Source organism: Myodes glareolus, chromosome 23 (assembly GCF_982192425.1).
Source record: "Myodes glareolus chromosome 23, mMyoGla1.1, whole genome shotgun sequence".
Classification (NCBI taxonomy): domain Eukaryota; kingdom Metazoa; phylum Chordata; class Mammalia; order Rodentia; family Cricetidae; genus Myodes; species Myodes glareolus.
In genome coordinates, this window is record NC_142048.1 from 49,565,764 (window position 1) to 49,584,169 (window position 18,406).

Here is an 18,406-nt window from a genome sequence, read left to right on the forward strand (position 1 = left end):
AGCATCAACACAGAGTTGCCAGTCAGTCAGTGAAGGCTAATTATTTTAACTTAGTACAATCTTATGGCAGATCAGGATTGCTTAAGATTATGAAATTATTACCCTCGTTTCAGAGCCAGCTTTGGTAGGAAGTCATCTGTTGCATCATGAACCAATGTCAGAGAGATGGGAGAAGCCATGAGCTCACTCTTGCACAGTGATTGCTGGGCATTCTTGAGAATTCTTTACTCTGCATTTCCCACAGTTGTGCAAATTCCCTGAGGTGACACTCCTATGCCTTGAAACTAGTCCATAAAGTCCACACTATAAATGCTTCCTAGTTGTTGGGAGAAAAATGCCTAGCTGCATTTCTGGAAAACACTTCATAATAAGCTCTTTTCTCATCTCTCACGGGCTGTAGCAATAAACAAAAGCATTATGATACGGGCTGGTGGTGTAGCTCAGCTGGCAGTGTGCTTAACTAGGATGCGCAAAGCCCTGGGTTCCATGTCGAGCGCCACATTTACAGTAGAGTGGCACATGCCTGAAATCCCAGCATTCAGGACAGAGGCAGAAGAATCAGAAATCCAAAATCACTCTTGGTTCTGCATCTTAAAACACAGACACACAGACACATAGACACACACACGGACACACACACACGGATACCATTCTTAATTAAGATGAGTTAGTAAAGAAACATCCTGGGCATGGAAAATAACTCAGCCAGTAAAGAACTTGCTGAACAATCATGAAGTTCTGAGTTCATTCCTAAGAACCCACATAAAAACCAGAATCAGAAGGGTTGAAGGGAAGGGGAGAGACAGGGAAAGGAGCAGAGAAAAATGTAGAGCTCAATAAAAATCAATTAAAAAAAAAAAACAGAATCAGATGTATGGACCTATAACCCCAGTGATTGAGGAGAATATCTCTCTCTCTCTCTCTCTCTCTCTCTCTCTCTCTCTCTCTCTCTCTCTCACACACACACACACACACACACACACACACACTATACCCATCACTTCAATAATCTCATTGAAGTCAGCTTTCAAGACTAAATCCTACCTCTAGGCTACTGTGGCATCCAAAAATCTCTCCTTCCAGCCTTTGCTTCCTCTAAGCTTCGGGAGGATGGAAAGTTGTGTTAATGAGTGAAGAAGGATAATGGAGTCTTACAGGAACTCTGGAAAGTTGGCTTGCATAGCCTCATCCTAAAGAGGATTCCAATCAACAATTTTGTTGTTGTTGTTCAGAATAAACGTGTAGGCTGGAGAACGTTCTCAGGCTGTAAGTCAGCTTTTGTTTTTTCCTAACTGGGCGTGCTAAGTGAAGCTAACCTTAAATGGTAGCCACTCTTTTTTCATTTGCTGTTTTATGGAAGTCTTTGCTAAGCCTTTCTTACTAAATTCTTAGACGTTTATTCAAGATTGACATTTCCACCACTCTACCATCCAGCAACTCTCCTGGCACCACACATTCCTGGCAGCTGGCCATGGTAGCAACGTTAAGATTACCTCCTCCCAGGAACTCATTAAAGCTGTGTTTGCTGGCGTCAGCTGGAGTCATTCCATGCTCATTCAACAGGTATTTATAGAGCGAGCACCTACTCTGAGCATAGCGAAGAATCATGAAGGCAGCTAAGGCATGATTTCCCATTTTTCATCTATTCGAAATTTTTTGAATTATTTATTTTATATGAATGAGTGTTTGCCTGCTTGGTGCCTTCTTGGTGCTTTCAGGGTAAGAAGAGGGTATCTGGTAACCTGAAACTGGAGTTACCGAAGGCTGTGAGCTAGCCATGTGGGTACTGGAGTTACCAAAGGCTGTGAGCTAGCCATGTGGGTACTGGAGTTACCGAAGGCTGTGAGCTAGCCATGTGGGTACTGGGAACAGAACTCCAGTGTTATGCAGGTGCAGCAAGAACACTTAATTGCTGAGCCATCTCTCCAGCCCTTCATCCCCTATTCTACCAAACGGATTTAAATGCAGCAACCCCAGGCATCTGTTTCCCTTCTGGTTGTGATGTTAAGGATGGGATCCAGGTTCTTGGACATGCTAGGCAAATGTTATACCATGGAGCCCAATCTCCAGCTCTTCAGTTTTCTCTCTGGAGCCTCTGGATAGACTAGTCCTAACATTTGCCAGAAGTAAAACATTTTTCCTTGTTACTTCTAACTAGAATCACAGCTAGTCTTCTTTCAATATTCTCGCTCTTGCCCGTGGGCTTTGCTTTGTCTTATTTTGGTGGTAGTGGTTGTATGAAAAGAACCCAGGACCTCAAGCCACTAAGGAAACCTTCTACCACTGAACTGTGTCTGTGGGACCTGCTCAGTGGTAGAGCGCTTGCAAAGGGCTTTGGATTTGCTCACCAGTTGAAAACAAAACTGAACCTCATGTTAAACGTAAGGTAACGATGTACAATTAAATAAAATTGAATGAAAATTCTATTCTACGTGCTTAGTCTAAGTACATAGGAATTAAAAAAAAATAAGATTGTACTTTATTCCCTCCTTGGGCTCAAAGTGTCTCAGAAAGGCAGACATGGGCAAAGCAATTGTCTCTGTTGGACAGTATGAGGGAAGACTTGAACGATCACCAGGGGGACAGTGCAGAGAAGGGTTCTGTACATTGAGAGCATCATGTACAAAGTCTACAGAATGAAGAAGTGCATTAACAGTGCACGAAGTGTGCAGAGTTTTTGAGCCAAGTGGCTATGCCTGGTCCTGGACGACCTGGGCTGAGAAGTTAACATGAGCTCTGTCATTGGGAGTCCAAGAAAGGGGACTCCTTAGGGTGAGTGCAGTGATCAGATTTGCATTTTACAAAGAATATTCTGACTGCCATGAATGGTGTGAATTAGATGAGAGTAAGGTGGAAAAAGGACATTTTAGAAATCTATTAAGAAAGGATCATACTTGGCCAAAAACCTATGGAGGCAGGCCCTAGGCACTAGAGAATATCCAACTACTATTAATCTGCTAAGTGGACACAGTATTAGGCCAATTCCTGATGCCCCACTATTGGACCCACAGATTAAGGTCCCTCTCGACTCTCATCAGAGAAGCTTTTGTTTGCAGTAGCCAGAATCAGCACAGAGACCCGCAACTTACCACCATGCAGAGAAGAGACTGCAGGAGGTTCAGCACAAAAGTGAGTAAATTACCTCACAGCACCCCTTCCAAGTCTCAGGGATCTTCAAGAGAGGGGTGAAAGGCCTGTAAGACTCAGGTAGTGGAAATCTATGAGGAAGCAGTGTCTTCCGGACACAGCATGGTAGCTATACATATGAGCTAAAGTAGTTATGACAGTATGCACAAAATCTCGCCAGCCCAAGCAGCCCAAATTCCAGCATGGAGAAGAGAGTTGAGTGTGAAGTTCCACCCCTGGCTGAGGGGCTATGATTAGCGATCACTAGCTTCCCAGAAAGGAACGGTCAGTTTTCTCTAAATGTGTAGCCATGATAAATCCTTCATACTCCGGTCGATTGCCCACACATGAAAGAATATTTGGGCAATTGCCTTTGGTGGGGGAAAAGACACAAAATTGGGTGGGAAGGGAAGGAGAATGGATCTGGGAAGAGTTGGAATCAGGAGGGTGACCAGGATCAAAACACATTGTACGAAATGCTCAGATAACGTTTAATAAAGAAAAAGAAATGATACAGCGTGCAGCAGGAACAGAGAACACAGAGATGATGCCAGCAAGTCTGGGATTACGAGCTTAAGAGATAGGGTGAAACCAAGTTCAAAGCGACCCTTAAGCTTCTAACTCCGGTGCCAGCTGTGTGTTGGTGTTTTGACCGGATACTGAACTGTTGAGGGAGGACAAAAAGACAGCTGGGTACCACAACTGGAGGAGGACCACTTCAAAGATCTCCAGAAGCACAACTGTCAACGAGTTGGAAATCATGTGTTTGAGAGCCATCCATCTTGCGGATGACAGTTGAAGCTTGAAGCTTGCCTGGAAGTGTCCTGAGATAAGAGATAAAAACTAGAACAACATGGCTGGCTAAGAAGACCTGTGTACTGGCAATGCTACCAACATGCCAACACAACAGGGGAATGTCACAAGGTCCCGGCCCTAGTTGAAGAGTCGTGGACAGTCAATGGCTACTGAGAGATGGAGAATTTTTCTCTAGGAACAAGTCCCCTGACAGGGCTCAGTTCAATCCCAAGTGACTAGTCACACACACACACACACACACGAGTTATGACTTTGAGAGGGAGTAGTTAGAGAGGGGAGAAGGGGGGTGGAAATAATATAAATATAATATTTGTGTAAAATTCTAAAATTAAAAATTTTAAATTTTAGAATAAAAATCTATATTTAAAAAGAACATTTATTTTCAGGTAAGTGAGCAGACACATCTCAGACAGTTATGACTGCTTGGAACACAGACAATAATATATAAATGTGTAAAGCTTCTCAAGATTGCTGGGGGTCACATATAATGAGAGAGTCTTAAGACACAGAACTAGCAAAATGTTGTCTAAGCCTCACTAAGAGTTCAGAGGATGTTTGGAAACACACAAGTCAATAACACCAAAAAAATAAAAATAAAAAATACTTCCATTTGTGGAGTCCTCTATAAACGGAAATCTCATAATCTCTCCCGAACATATTTCCTTTCTATGATTTACAGTGTGACATATTACAAAGAATCATTCTAATTCAACTACAAATGATTTTTTAAGGCATTTCCCTAACTGGCCATTTACCTTTCTCGAGCCCCAACTCTACAGCAGCCACTGGGGCTAGCACATGGAGACACTGTGGTTAGAAACAGAAAACCTTTCTACTGAAATCTACAACTTAGGCGCTAAAGACGGCATGAAACATCTTTTCTCTCGGAGGCCAAGGTTCACTGTTGGGGAGAGCCCCAGAAAACTGGACTAGGCCGACGGTGAACATCGCTGATCAGAAAGCCTTTCAGCCCATAGTGCTCCTCTTGAGTCTCCATTTCTCCAAAACTGTTTTGGTCTCGGTCTGATACCGCTGGACAATCCCCTGGGAGATCGGGGACAAGCGAGTGAGCATGTGCCCTGTGTGTCAAAGGTTGGCACACAGACCCGCGAGCTTGGATCAGGAACAAAGCTCTGGCGCGATAAATAAAGACACTGGAGAGTACCGGGCCTGCCTCTTCTTTCATCCGTGCACAGGGGTTGTCAGACAGCCTGGACAATCCACCCCTCCTGTTCCTGCAGAGCAGACAGTCATCACTAAAGCCGCGCCAAAGGAAGCACATTGTAACGTTCAATAAAAACGGCACAAGCGGCAGCTCAACAAATATTAACGTTTGAAACTACCGTGTTTACATCTGCGACTTCCCCTTGTCTGAACCCTCTCCAGGAGGCCGACATCCTGATACACGGAAAGAAGGAAAACAATCTAAGGCAGGATGGGTGTGGCAGCACGGAGGTCACCATGAAAAAGAAGAAAAAGTAGCTATTTAAGCGGATGTTGACTAGTCTAATGGCCACTGGGCTGCAAGGATTTGTGCCACTTGGTACCTTGGTGACAACCTTCAAAAGAAGTAGCCCCATTTTTAGGCTCTTTGTTTAGTCCTTAATGCACAACAAAGCAAGTTACAAGGTTGCGCCTATAATAGTTCTGCACACGGAGGCAAGCAGCTGATGGCTCCTCCCCTTTGGGGGAAGCTTCCAGATTCCAAAGTTGGAAACATCCAGTGTAGCGTTCAAAATGCATCATACATTTGCCTCATTTAAATTTTATTAGTAGTAATAAGCCGACAGAAAAGGGATAAAAAAAAGAAACGCTCAGGATAAACATTCAGGATAAATAACTTCTTCTCAATGAGCACATGCACACACACACACACACACACACACACACACACACACATACACACGCACGCACGCGCGCGCGCACACACACACACACACACACACTCCTCTGGGGTTTGAACCAATTCCCACAGTTATACAATATAGTTAACAGAAAGTATGTGAGCAGTGGATACTGCCAGCTGGGTAAAGGGCCCTGGGTGGGTCCTGCAGCTTCTTAGATGACCAACTTCTCCACGCTAAGTGTGGTTTCATCCTCTTCGTTGGAGCCGAAGTATCCCGGGAGGTCCAGCATTCTCTGCTCAGCCTCAGTGAGGCGGAAAGAGGTGTTGTCGTAGAAGGCGAACTCTGGGTGGACGGGAAAGCTCTGGCATTTATCTTTTCTGCAGTGAGAAGGGCTGAGCTGACTGACTTTCTGGTAGCTATCTTTGGGGAAAATGGGTGAAGGCTGCTTCCGTGAAACACTCCTGTGACTGGGGGAAGGTCCCCTGTGAGCTCGGTGAGGCTCCATTTTCTCAGCTCCCGCCACCACCAACCCTGCCTGGCGATCCCCCGAGTCCGGTTTCCTCCTGGAATGCCCCACAGTGTAGGATTTGGAGAGAGGGCCCAAGGGACTGCTGGCCCGACCTGCCCCTTGGAAGTGCTCCGATCTCTCTGGAAGCAGGTGGGCACTTCGACTAGGAGGCCTGGACCTATCCTCTATCAGGTCCCAGGTCCGCATCCTGGAACTGTAGGCAGGGACCTGGCGGGGAGTCAGCGCAGACAAACTCCTCTCCCGGAACGGGCGGGACTGCTTGGTTTCGTGGAAACTAGCGGTCCTCCTGAAGAGGGAGCTTCTGGAGTGGCACCTCTCAGATGAGCCCTCTCTCCCCATGGTTGACCTCATCTGCGACTTGCGGATCAGGGTCTGGCTGGGACTGACCGCACAGCTGGGTGGAGACACGACGCCATCCAGCCTGGAGGGGGGCCTTTCCCCGGTGCCTGCCACAGGCTGGTCCAGAAATGGAGACTTGATTCGGAACTTGCTCGCTGCTGCTGCTTCTTCGGGGCATTCCAGGTCTAAGGGAGGGCTGGCAGTGGCATCCACGACGGTGTCTGTCAGGGGACTCTGAGACACGTGGTACACTTTGGTGGTCTCCGTCAGCCCTTTCTTCTTCATCTCCTTCAACTGCTGCTGGGCCAGGCGGTAGCTGAACAGGGGCGGGATGATCTTCTGGGCGTTGGACTGGAAGCTCTCACTGCCGGAGGCCTCGTCGTCAGGAGCCGCTGGTGCACTGCACCTGTAAGTCAAAGGGATGCCTGTGTCCCCTGGGCTTCCCCTGGGTCCGTCACCCGCATCTGAGAAGCTTCCCCGAGGCTCGCTCAGCTCGCAGATGTTCTCCTCATCCGAGTTCTTCCGGAAGCCAGGGGTATGGATGGAGTTGTGTCGGGCAGGGGTGCTGCATTTGGGGGCTCTGCCGAACCTCCTCCAGAGAGTGATGAGCACGGTGGCGATGATGATGAACAAGCACAGGGATATCCCTGTGACCGTCACGACGTTGTTGGACTTCACCGGGGGCGGAACAGGCGATGGGCCCGGCGGCCGGAATACTTGAAAAAGAAAAAAAAATAAATAAATACCAAGTTAAAACAAATGCATTCTCTTATGTTGATTCCCCTGCGTGATTTGGGGCCCACAGTGGTTACCCCAGTTATCAGAGCAATTAAAGAGGAAAGGAAAAAACCAAAGATTTGGGTTTCTGATGAGAGCTGAAGGTGGCCAGTAAAGAGAGAACCCTGCAAAAACGGGGAACCACAGAAGGCAGGTGGCCCGGGAAGTCACAACCAGAAGACTTCCGTGCTCAGCATCTCCTGCCAAGACTCTCTCAACACACTTATGAAGATGGGAACACGGGCACCTATAGGTAGTTAAATGTATCCGATAAAGGCATGTGGGGAAAGTCTATATATAAAACTCAAAAACAAATATAAATAATTTAGATAATTGTGCCTAAACGTTTACAATTAGCAAAACTCACTGGGGAAAATCCAACTAATAGCCATTTTAATCCAGACCCCGCCCCCTGGGCGGGAAGAAGCTGTCCACAATCCTGCTCTCAGCCGTCACTGCCCTTCCCTGACCTGTCTTCATATCTGAGGTCTCACCAATGTGTGTACCACAGTCGAGATGTTTTGTGAAGATGCAGAACCCCCTGGACTCTCCAACTGTACCCCCTGGACTCTCCAACTGTACTGCAGTCGGACGCCTGGAACCCAGCCGCCCACCATTGCCACCTAAGCTCACTGTGCCCCACTCCCGCCCCTGCCTTAGTCACCGCCCACTGTCTAAGTCCTTCCGGGCACCTGCCCCCTTTACCCTGCGGTATCACTCGGCCTCACCACTTGCTCCCGGTGTTTCCCTGTGCTTTCCTACTGTTCTCTAGAGCACACCTGATTACAAACCCCTCAAACTCCTCCGTCTCCCTTCAGAGGGAGGCCCACTTGGCCTCCTCATCTCACCCAAAGCCTGTCCCTCCCACAGAGCAATTTACCTCAACCCTCTCAGCTGGAAGCTGTTGCATATATGCCTTGGTATTGTTTTTTAATATTTATTTGAGTGTGTGAATGCACACACACACACGTAGGTGCAAATGCATGCACGTTCACACACAGAGAGATACACACGAGAGAGAGGGAGAGAGAGAGAGGGAGAGAGAGAGAGAGAGAGATAGTGCCCTCATGGGCCAGAAGAGAGTTCAGGTGCCCTGGAGCTGGAGTTAGAGAAAACTGAACTTCAGGCCTCTGCAAGATCTGACCGTCAACTTGACATACTCAGGAAGAGAATTATCCTGTGGACATGTCAGTGGGACATTTTCTTGGGCATCATATAATCCATATAGGAGGGTCCAGTACACTGTGGTTAACATCATCCTTGGGCAGGTCTGGATAGGAAAGGCAGCCAAACGTGAGCCTGGGAGCGAGTCAGTGAGTAGCATTCCTCCATGTTCTCTGCTTCGGTTCCTGCTTTCAGATTGCTGCCCTGGCTTTTCTCAATGGTAGACTGTGATCTGTAGGATGAAACGAACCCTTCCCCACCCTAGTCTGAAGCAGGGGTCCATTCTAAACCAACCTGGTAGGCATGTGAATTCTCAGCTGCTGTGCCCAGTGTCTGAGTAAAGGCAGAAGGAAACTTGACTGTACAGGCCTGTGCCTCTGCACCCCGACACTGTCCACGGCGACTCCCACAGAGCTTGTTCACCGTTATCCACATCCCCATAAACAATGCAGTAGCTGCACCTCGCACCCCAACAGCGGGACAAGGGGAAATGTGACTCCATCCACCCATGCTCTCTGAGCCATCCTTCCCCGAGGGATCATCCATCTGACCAAGCATCCCCAGGGTCCTCTTCAGCAGCATAGAAACATGCGCACACTCTTTCTACCTTTAAGAGACCCTTCCCCACTATGCCACAGCCAATCAAATTCCTTATCTTCCCTGACCTGCATGGCAGAAGAGGAGTCCGCGTTTACCGCTCTGTCTATCATCAACTGTGCTTCCTGAAATAGAACACGTCTCCCTATAATCCTGAATGACCCCTCAGAGTCAAATGTACTTCTTCCTCCTGCAGGACGCTCTGCCGCTTTGGGACTCTTTCAACTTAGGTTGAAAAATCCTTAACAGGTACTCATTAGTACACCTTCCCTTTTCATCTGTATCCACGTTACCATCAATGATGCATCGACAGCACAGGTTCACACCTTTGAGGCCGTCGGGGCGCTTTATCTGTCCCCTCTCCTCCTAGCGCACCAGCCTCTAGCCCCAGCGAACGCCTCACGGGTCTCAGGTCTCTGAGCTCCTCGCTGCTACACCTTCAGGCATCATGTGCTCCTTTAATCAAGCTTCCTGCCCTTCAAGCTCCTCTGGGTGGTGCGGTCTCCATTCTCAAGCTCCAGCTCCAGCATCACCTGCTTCAGGAACTGACTTGTCCCCAGCATGGATTTTCACCCCACATGTTTCCAGAGAAATCTGTGGGCACTTTTATCATTTCAGACTTTGTATTCTATTATGTTTCTCTCTGAACCTTCTAGGCTGTTATAACATATTTCAAGACAAGGATGTACCTTGTAAGTAAATTCAATATAGTCCCAATCTCAGTCCCAGGTCACTATAATCCACACACAGTTGGTATCCAATAAACATCAGTTTAATTAACCAATTCCATCCTTACTAAGAAGAATAATAACAAAACAATCACTATCACACCAGACGGGATGAGCCTACCACAACAATGGACTCTGCCTGCTCGTTCATTGAAGTGTTACATGGCTGCACTCAGCGGCACAAAAGCATTTTCTTCTATAGCCAGACAAAACTCTGGATCCCTGATTCAGTGAGAGACTCGTTCCCTGGTGTGTCACCTCTGTCACTGGCCATGATGGCTGATGAAGGTGTGTGGCAGCATTCCTATCACCTACCACAAAGTGCTTCTTCGCTACATTACTTTCTGACTCTGGCTGGCAGCTCCAAAAACAAACAAACAAAATACACACAGCTGGAAAAGAGTTTTTCTCAGCTGCTGGTCTGGCCCATCCTGCCTCATCTAACGCTTCCCGGATCTCCTGAAGTGAAGCAGATGCCCTGATGTTAAAGTAGATCTTCACATCTCCAAGGAGTAACAATGTACAAAATAGGAGGAAGCAAATACGTGGAAAGATCGTTTTATCCCAGGCATCAGTGTACAGGAAGGGGTAACTTCATCACTTAGCTGTCTTGTTAAGAATGTGTGCTTTTCCAGACCCCACCCAATATCACAGAAGCTAGATGCCAGAATGTAAAATACAACCATATTTCCTCAGAAAACAATGGCCAATTCCACTTGCTGATGTCTCTTCCAGAAAACTACAGTGGCTTGAATATACAGGCAAAGTATTTAAGATAGGCAGCTTACTATGATTCCTATTTCCCTCGATCCCTCATTGTGTGACCCTGGGCAGGGCCCCTCCATGTGCCCAGAGCCTTCCTCCAGAATGTGCAGGAGAGAGTATATAGTCATCACTTAGTATTTTAGGATTGCCTCCTGGATGCTTGGGGATATCAGCTTCTGCAGGTGTCTATAAAATGGTGTCATAGTTGCATAGAATTCATATACATCCTCCTGCTTTTGAAGACATTTTTAGGTCACCTGCATTGCCCAGGATAGGATAACAGTTGTATAACTAGTTGTCACACTATAAACATACAGAATGATGATAAGAAAAATGGTTGGGCCTGGCGAGATGGCTCAGCAGATAAGGGCACTTGCTGCAGACCTCGACAGTCGAGTCTGACTCCCAGAATGCACAGGGTAGAAAGAGCAAATGCCTGCAAGTTATCTTATGACGTCTATACAAGCATCATGGCACATGCATGCACTCAAAAGTTCATGTGCATGTACACATGCAAAATTTGCAATGTTAAAAAAGAACAATGTTTTTCATTTTCAGAACAGACGCAATTTCTTTTATAGCGTTCAGGACTTATTAAAGAAGATGATGTGACTAAGGGCGGGAAGAAAGGTCTAGACTATGGTTGCAATAAGAAGACAAAATGGAGAAGAACATTCTTTAGATGCTAAAACAAAGGCCACAAGGCCTATGGTACTGGCTGGAAAGACAAAGGAGCAAAAGAACCTTTTAAGGCTACAGATGGATGGGGACACTGGGAGATGCTGCTGGGTGCTGATAGTCTTGGCTAAAATGTTCTCTAAGGTCCAAATAAAGGGAAGCATCGAACACATCTCAATCCCATGAGGCAGAGCTAAGGATGCCTTTGAATCTGGAAACGGAGAGTATAAGTAGGTGGGCACTTGACAGAGGAACTTTATCTAAAAGTCAGGACCTCAGCCAAAGCTGGCCAGTTAACCAAGCTGCTTCTCAGGCAGTGACTGAAGTAAGAAGACCATGGCCCCTTCATCGCCATAAATGTAAGTGCTGTTCCATCCCACAGAGGAAGCAAACCTGGCTCAGGCAAGCGACCGTCTCCATGAACCACTCACAACAAATATCCTTGAGTACCTATCAGGGTGGACCTCCATGATGCTCATAAAATACAGACAAGTCCTGTCGCTGGGGATGGCGAGAAGAAATATCCCTGCCTCCTCCTCCCAGACAGAACTGGTAACAGATAAACTTAGACCACAGAGAAGGAAAGAAACAGGGCTCCCTGCTTCATTTTGACAACTGAGGGTCTCCACGCCCCCTTTGGACAACCTCTGAGATGACAGGTGGAAAATTAAGTAAAGATGTTTTTCTATAGGATTTTTTGTTATGTTTCGTTTTTAGGTAGGCGAGAAGGTGGCGGGGGGGGGGGGGGCGGTAACAACTGGTTGTTAAGCCTCTGTCCCAGCACTGCAGCTGCTGAGATGGGATAAAAATTCAAGGTCATTCTGAATTACAGAGTGAGATCCTACCAAAAACAAATCTAGTGCCAGCAAGATGGCTCAGTTAGTACAGCACCCCTGCCAAGCTTGAAGCCTGAGTTTCATCTTTGGCATCCACACAGGTAGGAAAGAACAGATTCCCACATCATTTTCCAACTATTTCTGTATTTTTAAATAAAACCCCTTCACACAGCTGATTTTTTAGACATACTCCCGCGTCACTTCCCTCACTCCCAGTGTTAAATCCTATCAGCTCACTAGCAAATTACTATGGCAACTACTCCAAGTCTTAGACACCGATAAGCGCAAAGCCAGAACAGTGGCAGTCAGAGAAGTAAGCATCCACTGAGCACAGACTGGTAGTTCCCAGACAGGCCTAGCTGGCAGGGGCTCTGAGCAGTGACCCGAAAGGAAGCAGGAACACGTACCAGCACACTCCTCCAGGGAGCATGAAGAGGTCTCTGAGGATACTCCAGAACAGCTGGGTCTGGAGGGAAAAGAAGCGAGACACGCGCGGCGCCGTTCTCGGACAGCCTCCCCGCACGTGTTGCTACACTGACTCCACGGCTGCCATGGTCCCCAAGACTCTGCAAGGATATAAGTCATGCTTTTAGTGCCAAGCATTTAAGAATCAGTGTTTAACTGCACCCGAACGAAGCGGCAAAACTCAAAGCTCTGGTCTTAAAAAGGCTAGAAGTGAAAACATTCTCACAGATGTAAAAAATCGGGAGGGTTAGTCTTCGTCTCAAAACAAAGAAGAGCTGTATCATGTATATAACCTTAGCCGGTCTTAGGATTCCTACACATCCCCCCCACCCAGGGCTGAGGTCACAAGGCAACAGACCAGCCCGCAGCGAGAGGAGAGTCAGCCCCTCTGAGAAAGAGGGGCTGCAATACTTGTTTGCCTGGGACAGAGTCCAGGACCCACCCACACCAGCTCATCAGACAAACACATCTAAGACGCAGGAATCGCTGAGGGGGTAGGATGAGAACACAGAGCCCCTGGGGACAAGATAAGAAGGGGAACTTGTGCCCACTTGCACCTCTTCCCAGCAGAAGGGCTGAGGTCAAGTGCAGGACTAGACACAGTGTGTGTCTGGAGGGACAAGGTCACAGTAAGAAAGACATCAAATCATATGGATCCTTCCTTCCATCTCCCCTATGGAACAGCCTCAATCCAATCACTGTGCATAGCAAACCAGTCATTGTGAGAGGATTCACTGAGGCTAGCTGTTGTGATAGACTTGGGGAAGAGCTGAAAATGTCTTGGGCCCCCACTATTCGATGGTCTTCCACGACTACATGAGATCATGGAGCCTGCCTCTCATCTCGGGGATTCAGACACTTAGGACTTGCTTCAGATGAAACGGAGCCACCACAAGACAGTTAGTAAACTAAGTACCAAGTAGTTTAATATTAGCAATTAGTCACACCTCCAGGTTAGTAAATTGCATACCAAGTCCCAAATACCAACAGTTTGGTGTCCATGGAAGGCAAGAGTGAGAGGTGGAAGCTAAGGTGAAAGCTGGGAAGATGGTTCATAAGATAATGGTGCTCGCTGCCAAGCCTGGAGATCTGAGTTCAATCCCTAGAATCTACATACAAATCCTACAGAATGACCTGATTTCCACACGGGTGCCAAGATAGAAAGTGAAGGACGTAGAGAAGCATGAAGAAAATCCCTTTGGCAGCACAATGTTTCCCCTAAAGAGAAAGTAACACTGACACATATTGAAATCTTAGATACAGTAAGGGTTGCCAGAGCAACAGGAACAACCCAAACACGGCCCAATTCTTTACCACATTGACCCAAAACCCACAAAAATAGCCTATTGCAAGCAGAAGTATACCTATTTCTGGAAATAAATTACATTTGCCTCCGTGTCTATAATTTCAAGCAATTCTGAGATGCATAAAAAAGCAAGAAATAATAGTAATCAATAAAACCAGACCCTGAAATGACTTAGATAGTAGGTATATTGGAAATAAAATTCAAAATGCCCACGACTAGTGTGTTAAATTAGAAATCAATGGAAAAGTCAAACAAGATACAACACACATGAAAAGACACACCACTGCTGTCAGCTAAGGAGAATAACTAAAATGCTAGAATCACAAAAGTACAGGGGCGAAGATAACGAAAGCCTCTGTCCAACTCCCAGCATATTCCACACACTTTAAGAAAATATATGAATATGGGTAGCTAGAAATAACTCAAATGGAAACATAAATACATCTCTGAGTAGAATGTGTACTCCAAAAAAGCACGTGGTAGGAGTCTGACACACCCCAACCCCACCCTGTGCAGCAGTGTTGGGAGGTTCGAGCTAATGGAAAATATTTAGGTCCTAAAGGCTCTGCCATCATAAATGCCAATGCTCCCCACAAAAGCCATAAACCATCTAACAAAAACCCAGCACCAAGGATAAGAATTGTTGATCAGGGAAGTCCAAAAACAATATAGGCTGTGGCTGTTGCCCTTGACTGTCTCCTAGAGGTAGAAGGCAAGTCCCTATTGCTGAAGACATCATGAACTTCAGACACAGAACCTGGAAAACTCTATCTGTATCCAAGTTTCTGCCTGCCTGAGGACTTGGTTTCAGAAATACCAAAAAGTGCTATGCCAGCTTGCAGAGAGGGAGAAGATCAGTCCTGCCCAGTTGTGACACCTACAAACCACAACAATGACCAGCATGGCAAGGTGTTCCTAAGAGTGGCTCTCTATCTCGGCAGCAACCAACCGCTGTCTAATTAGACCTAAGGCCTCTTCATCAGAATGGAAATCAGACCTAGTACTTGGAGACCTATCCGACTAACCTGGGCTACATGGATCTTCGAGAAAACCTACTGCTGCCACTTTGCTAGACCAGAATAACTCCTAACTGCATTCTAGATACTTGTCTTTACAGCCACAGAGAAGTGTAGGTCTCAACCCTCATCAAAAAGCTTGTTTTTGTAGCAGTTAGAGACTATCATAGAAAACCACAACTGGTCATAGTGCAGAGAACACCTGACTATGGGGTTCCCAGCCCCAGTAGTTATGTCTACCATACAACTCCTGCAAATATAGTTCGGGAACACATGGAAGATGGGCAGAGAGATTTTAAAAGTCAGAGGACCAGGAGATCTGTGAGACTGTATCTTTTAGAAAAGACAGGGAAGCCGCAACCATGATATCACAGCAGCATGGCTTCCTAAACAAGACCTGAGCGATGAAAATGCTAACAGACATGCTAATAGGAAAAAGGGAAATCTCCAGGGCTCCAGCCCTAGAAAAAGAACTACAGGCAACTAACAACTGCCGAGAGAAGAACTAGTCTTTCCCAGAGATAAGACCCTCAGGTTATGCAACACCAATAGGTCAGCCCTGATCATATACATACAAGCAATACTAAATAGACTCAACAGTTGTATTTATATATTTATGTGCATATATGCAGACATGTATGCACATTTAACAATAATAATCAAAGAAAAAGAGGCCATGAGTTAGAGATGGAGTAAAGGGGAATGGAAGGGGTTGCAGGGAGAAAAGGTAAGAGAAGAAATGATGTAATTATACTTTAATTAAAATAACATTATTAAGAAAAAAACTTTCTCAAAGTAGACTAGAGGTAAAGATATACTTATATATCTTTATATATATTATATAACATGCTGTTATATTTTATATATTTTATATGAGAGAGAATATAAAATATAGAGATATTATTTTAAAAAATATAAAACATAAATAGAGAGAAATTTCTAGAACAATCACTAAAATTATTTTAAGGTATAAATCATAGACTCATAGGATTGTTAAAGTAAATCATAAAAATCTATAATTAATCTACAAGAAAAGAGAAAAACAAAACAAAGATCTAATGGAAGATTTATAACCCCAGAAAAATAGACTTTAATCCAAATGTGTAATAATAAAACTAAACATAAATTATATGTGTACAGATATGTGTTTTTGCTGTTTGAAATTAAGAACTTTATATATATATACATATAAATATGTATAATACACACATAAAACAAGTGTAGGTCAAAATTAAAGGATAGAAGAATATATACTGTGTGAATATTGAAAGGACATGGAATGCCTATATTAACAAAAGGCAGAACTAGCCGCGGGCAGAACTGGGGACGTTACCTGGCTACAGAGGAACAACGTGGGACAAATGAGTCAGTTACTCTTAACAGTCCTAGAGGCAATCCACCTATGCACAGAACCTCACAATACACACAAGACTGCCCCCAAACAGCTTTCTTCCCACCCTTCCAGTACTGGGATGGAACCCAGAGCCTCTGGCGTACTAGACAACTGCTCTACCACTGAGCTGTACCCTCCAGATAGAAATGCTGTTGATAAATTCAAATATCCTCTTCGAAGCAAATAGGAAATCACTGCCACCCATAATAACTTATTTCTTAGTGACAATCAATCCAAACCCCTTCTCTGTTTAGGTCCCCATCCAACACTCCTATCTATCAGATCCTGGCTGTATAATAATGTCTCTTCATCCCTCGTGGGTAAAAACTCCTAACGCAGCTACAGGTACACGGAGCACTACAAAAACACAAGGAAAACCGTAGGGCAGAGGTGTTCTCAGGGGAGCCAAGTGCTGCAATCTTTGGAGTGAGTCATGGAAGAAGAGTTTGTTAAGGTAATTAAGCCTCTGCGGGTTTTCACAAGCGTATGAGCATTTTAAATGAGTATCACGGACCAACATCAACCGAGATGTGGTAATGATATTCCATACAGAGGTCCAACTGAACACAATATTGGTTCTGTGCCTCCTGGATCACACTGTAGTTCATCCTGGGGAAGAACAATGAGCCGGCTTTGTCTGCAGGGCTCCAGAGCAGCTCAGTCACTGGGTCCCCCTGTGCCTGTGAAGCTCTGGGAATCTCCTATGAAAGTCTCTCTGTATTCATCTAATGCGGCTCATTTTCTAAAATTCTACTGGAGATTCTATTACTACAAGATCTCAATAGAAAGTAAAATCAAAATACAATTGATTTATCTTTTCCTTGTGTTTGTGTTTCATACCATGAAATGGAGAATTACAAAAATGAACAATAATCCTCTTGTTTCTCTAAGCATACCAATTAAAAGCCCAAGATAGTTAAATTGGATTTTAAAAACACGACCCAGTTATATTCTCTTTAAAAAATGATTTTGACGTTCTGTAAATACAAATATAGTTTCTTTAAATACATAAAACCATTTGTGAAATAAAACCAACAATTCCCTTAGTGAACCAGAAAAGGAAAATCAGTTTTGATTCAAAACAAAACAAAACAAAACAGAAAAACATGAATCTTAATGTAAAAACAAAACAAAACAAAACAAAAAAACCTCGTTTTAAAATGTTGTGTTTGGGGCTTAGGAGATGGTTCACGGGGTAAGAACATTTGCTATGAAAACAAGTGGACCTGAATCCAAACCCCCAGGACCCTTGCAAACACCAGGCAAGACTATCCATGCCTGTAGTTCTAACACAGGCATTGGTGGAAGCAGAAAAACCCCAGGAGCTCACTGGTCAGCCAGCCTACCTGAAACTGGGCTTCAGGTTCACTAAGAGACCCTAGTTCAAAACGGTCAGAAAAAGAAGGTGGAGCGCAGTAGAGGAAGATGTCGGGAGGAGGCAGGGCCACTACTGCCCAGCTCCAGGTTGAAAGTTTGTTATTGCCTTAGACCGGAATTGACAGAGCACTGATAAAGTGACCTGCCAGGCTAGTCGGCTTAACCTTTGGTTTCATTTGTTTTGGGGTCCTGGGACCAAGCATTACCTACCACTGAGAGATAGCCCCAATTCGTAACCCATTCCGCTTTGCGCTCTGACTATTCTGGGCAAATTGCTTCGCTTTTCTGTGTCTTCACTTCCTCACCTATAAACCACAATATAATGAGGCTAAGTTACAGGGTTATAAGGCCTAGAACGGCGAAGAGCCACAAAAAGCACTTAGAACAGTACCAGGGACACCATAACCACGCAAAGACCATAAGGAGTCCCTTTTCGCAACATGCGGAAAGTACTGGATCCTTGGGTCCTAAGACATATTTAGAAGAGGAGAGAGCCATAAACACATTACTCCATTTTTTAATAAAAGGACTAATAAGATTCAGTGAGTCAGTGACTCGGAAGAGGGGCAGTGAAGAGGTTGGGGAGGGTTAAGGGTAAAGGGCTGCTATAGTTGTAAAGCTCTGTTCCTTTAAGAGACAAGCCACGC

At 45.4% G+C, this 18,406-nt stretch overlaps 1 protein-coding gene across 3 annotated transcripts in view; it reads right to left on the reverse strand.

Annotated features, from left to right (window-relative positions):
• Window positions 1–3,600: 3,600 nt before the first annotated feature.
• Window positions 3,601–18,406, reverse strand: part of Thsd1 (thrombospondin type 1 domain containing 1) — a 31,023-nt gene continuing 16,217 nt past the window's right edge. For 2 of the 3 annotated variants that reach the window (XM_048456313.3, XM_048456314.3), the window contains exons 4-5: window positions 12,610–12,768; window positions 3,601–7,373 (exon numbers count right to left, since the gene is read on the reverse strand). In XM_048456313.3, coding sequence (XP_048312270.2) covers window positions 6,001–7,373; window positions 12,610–12,768 — 1,532 coding nt within the window. In that variant the 3' untranslated portion in view covers window positions 3,601–6,000. The remainder of the gene's footprint in view (window positions 7,374–12,609; window positions 12,769–18,406) is intronic. The other variant, XM_048456315.3, reaches the window with a different exon arrangement.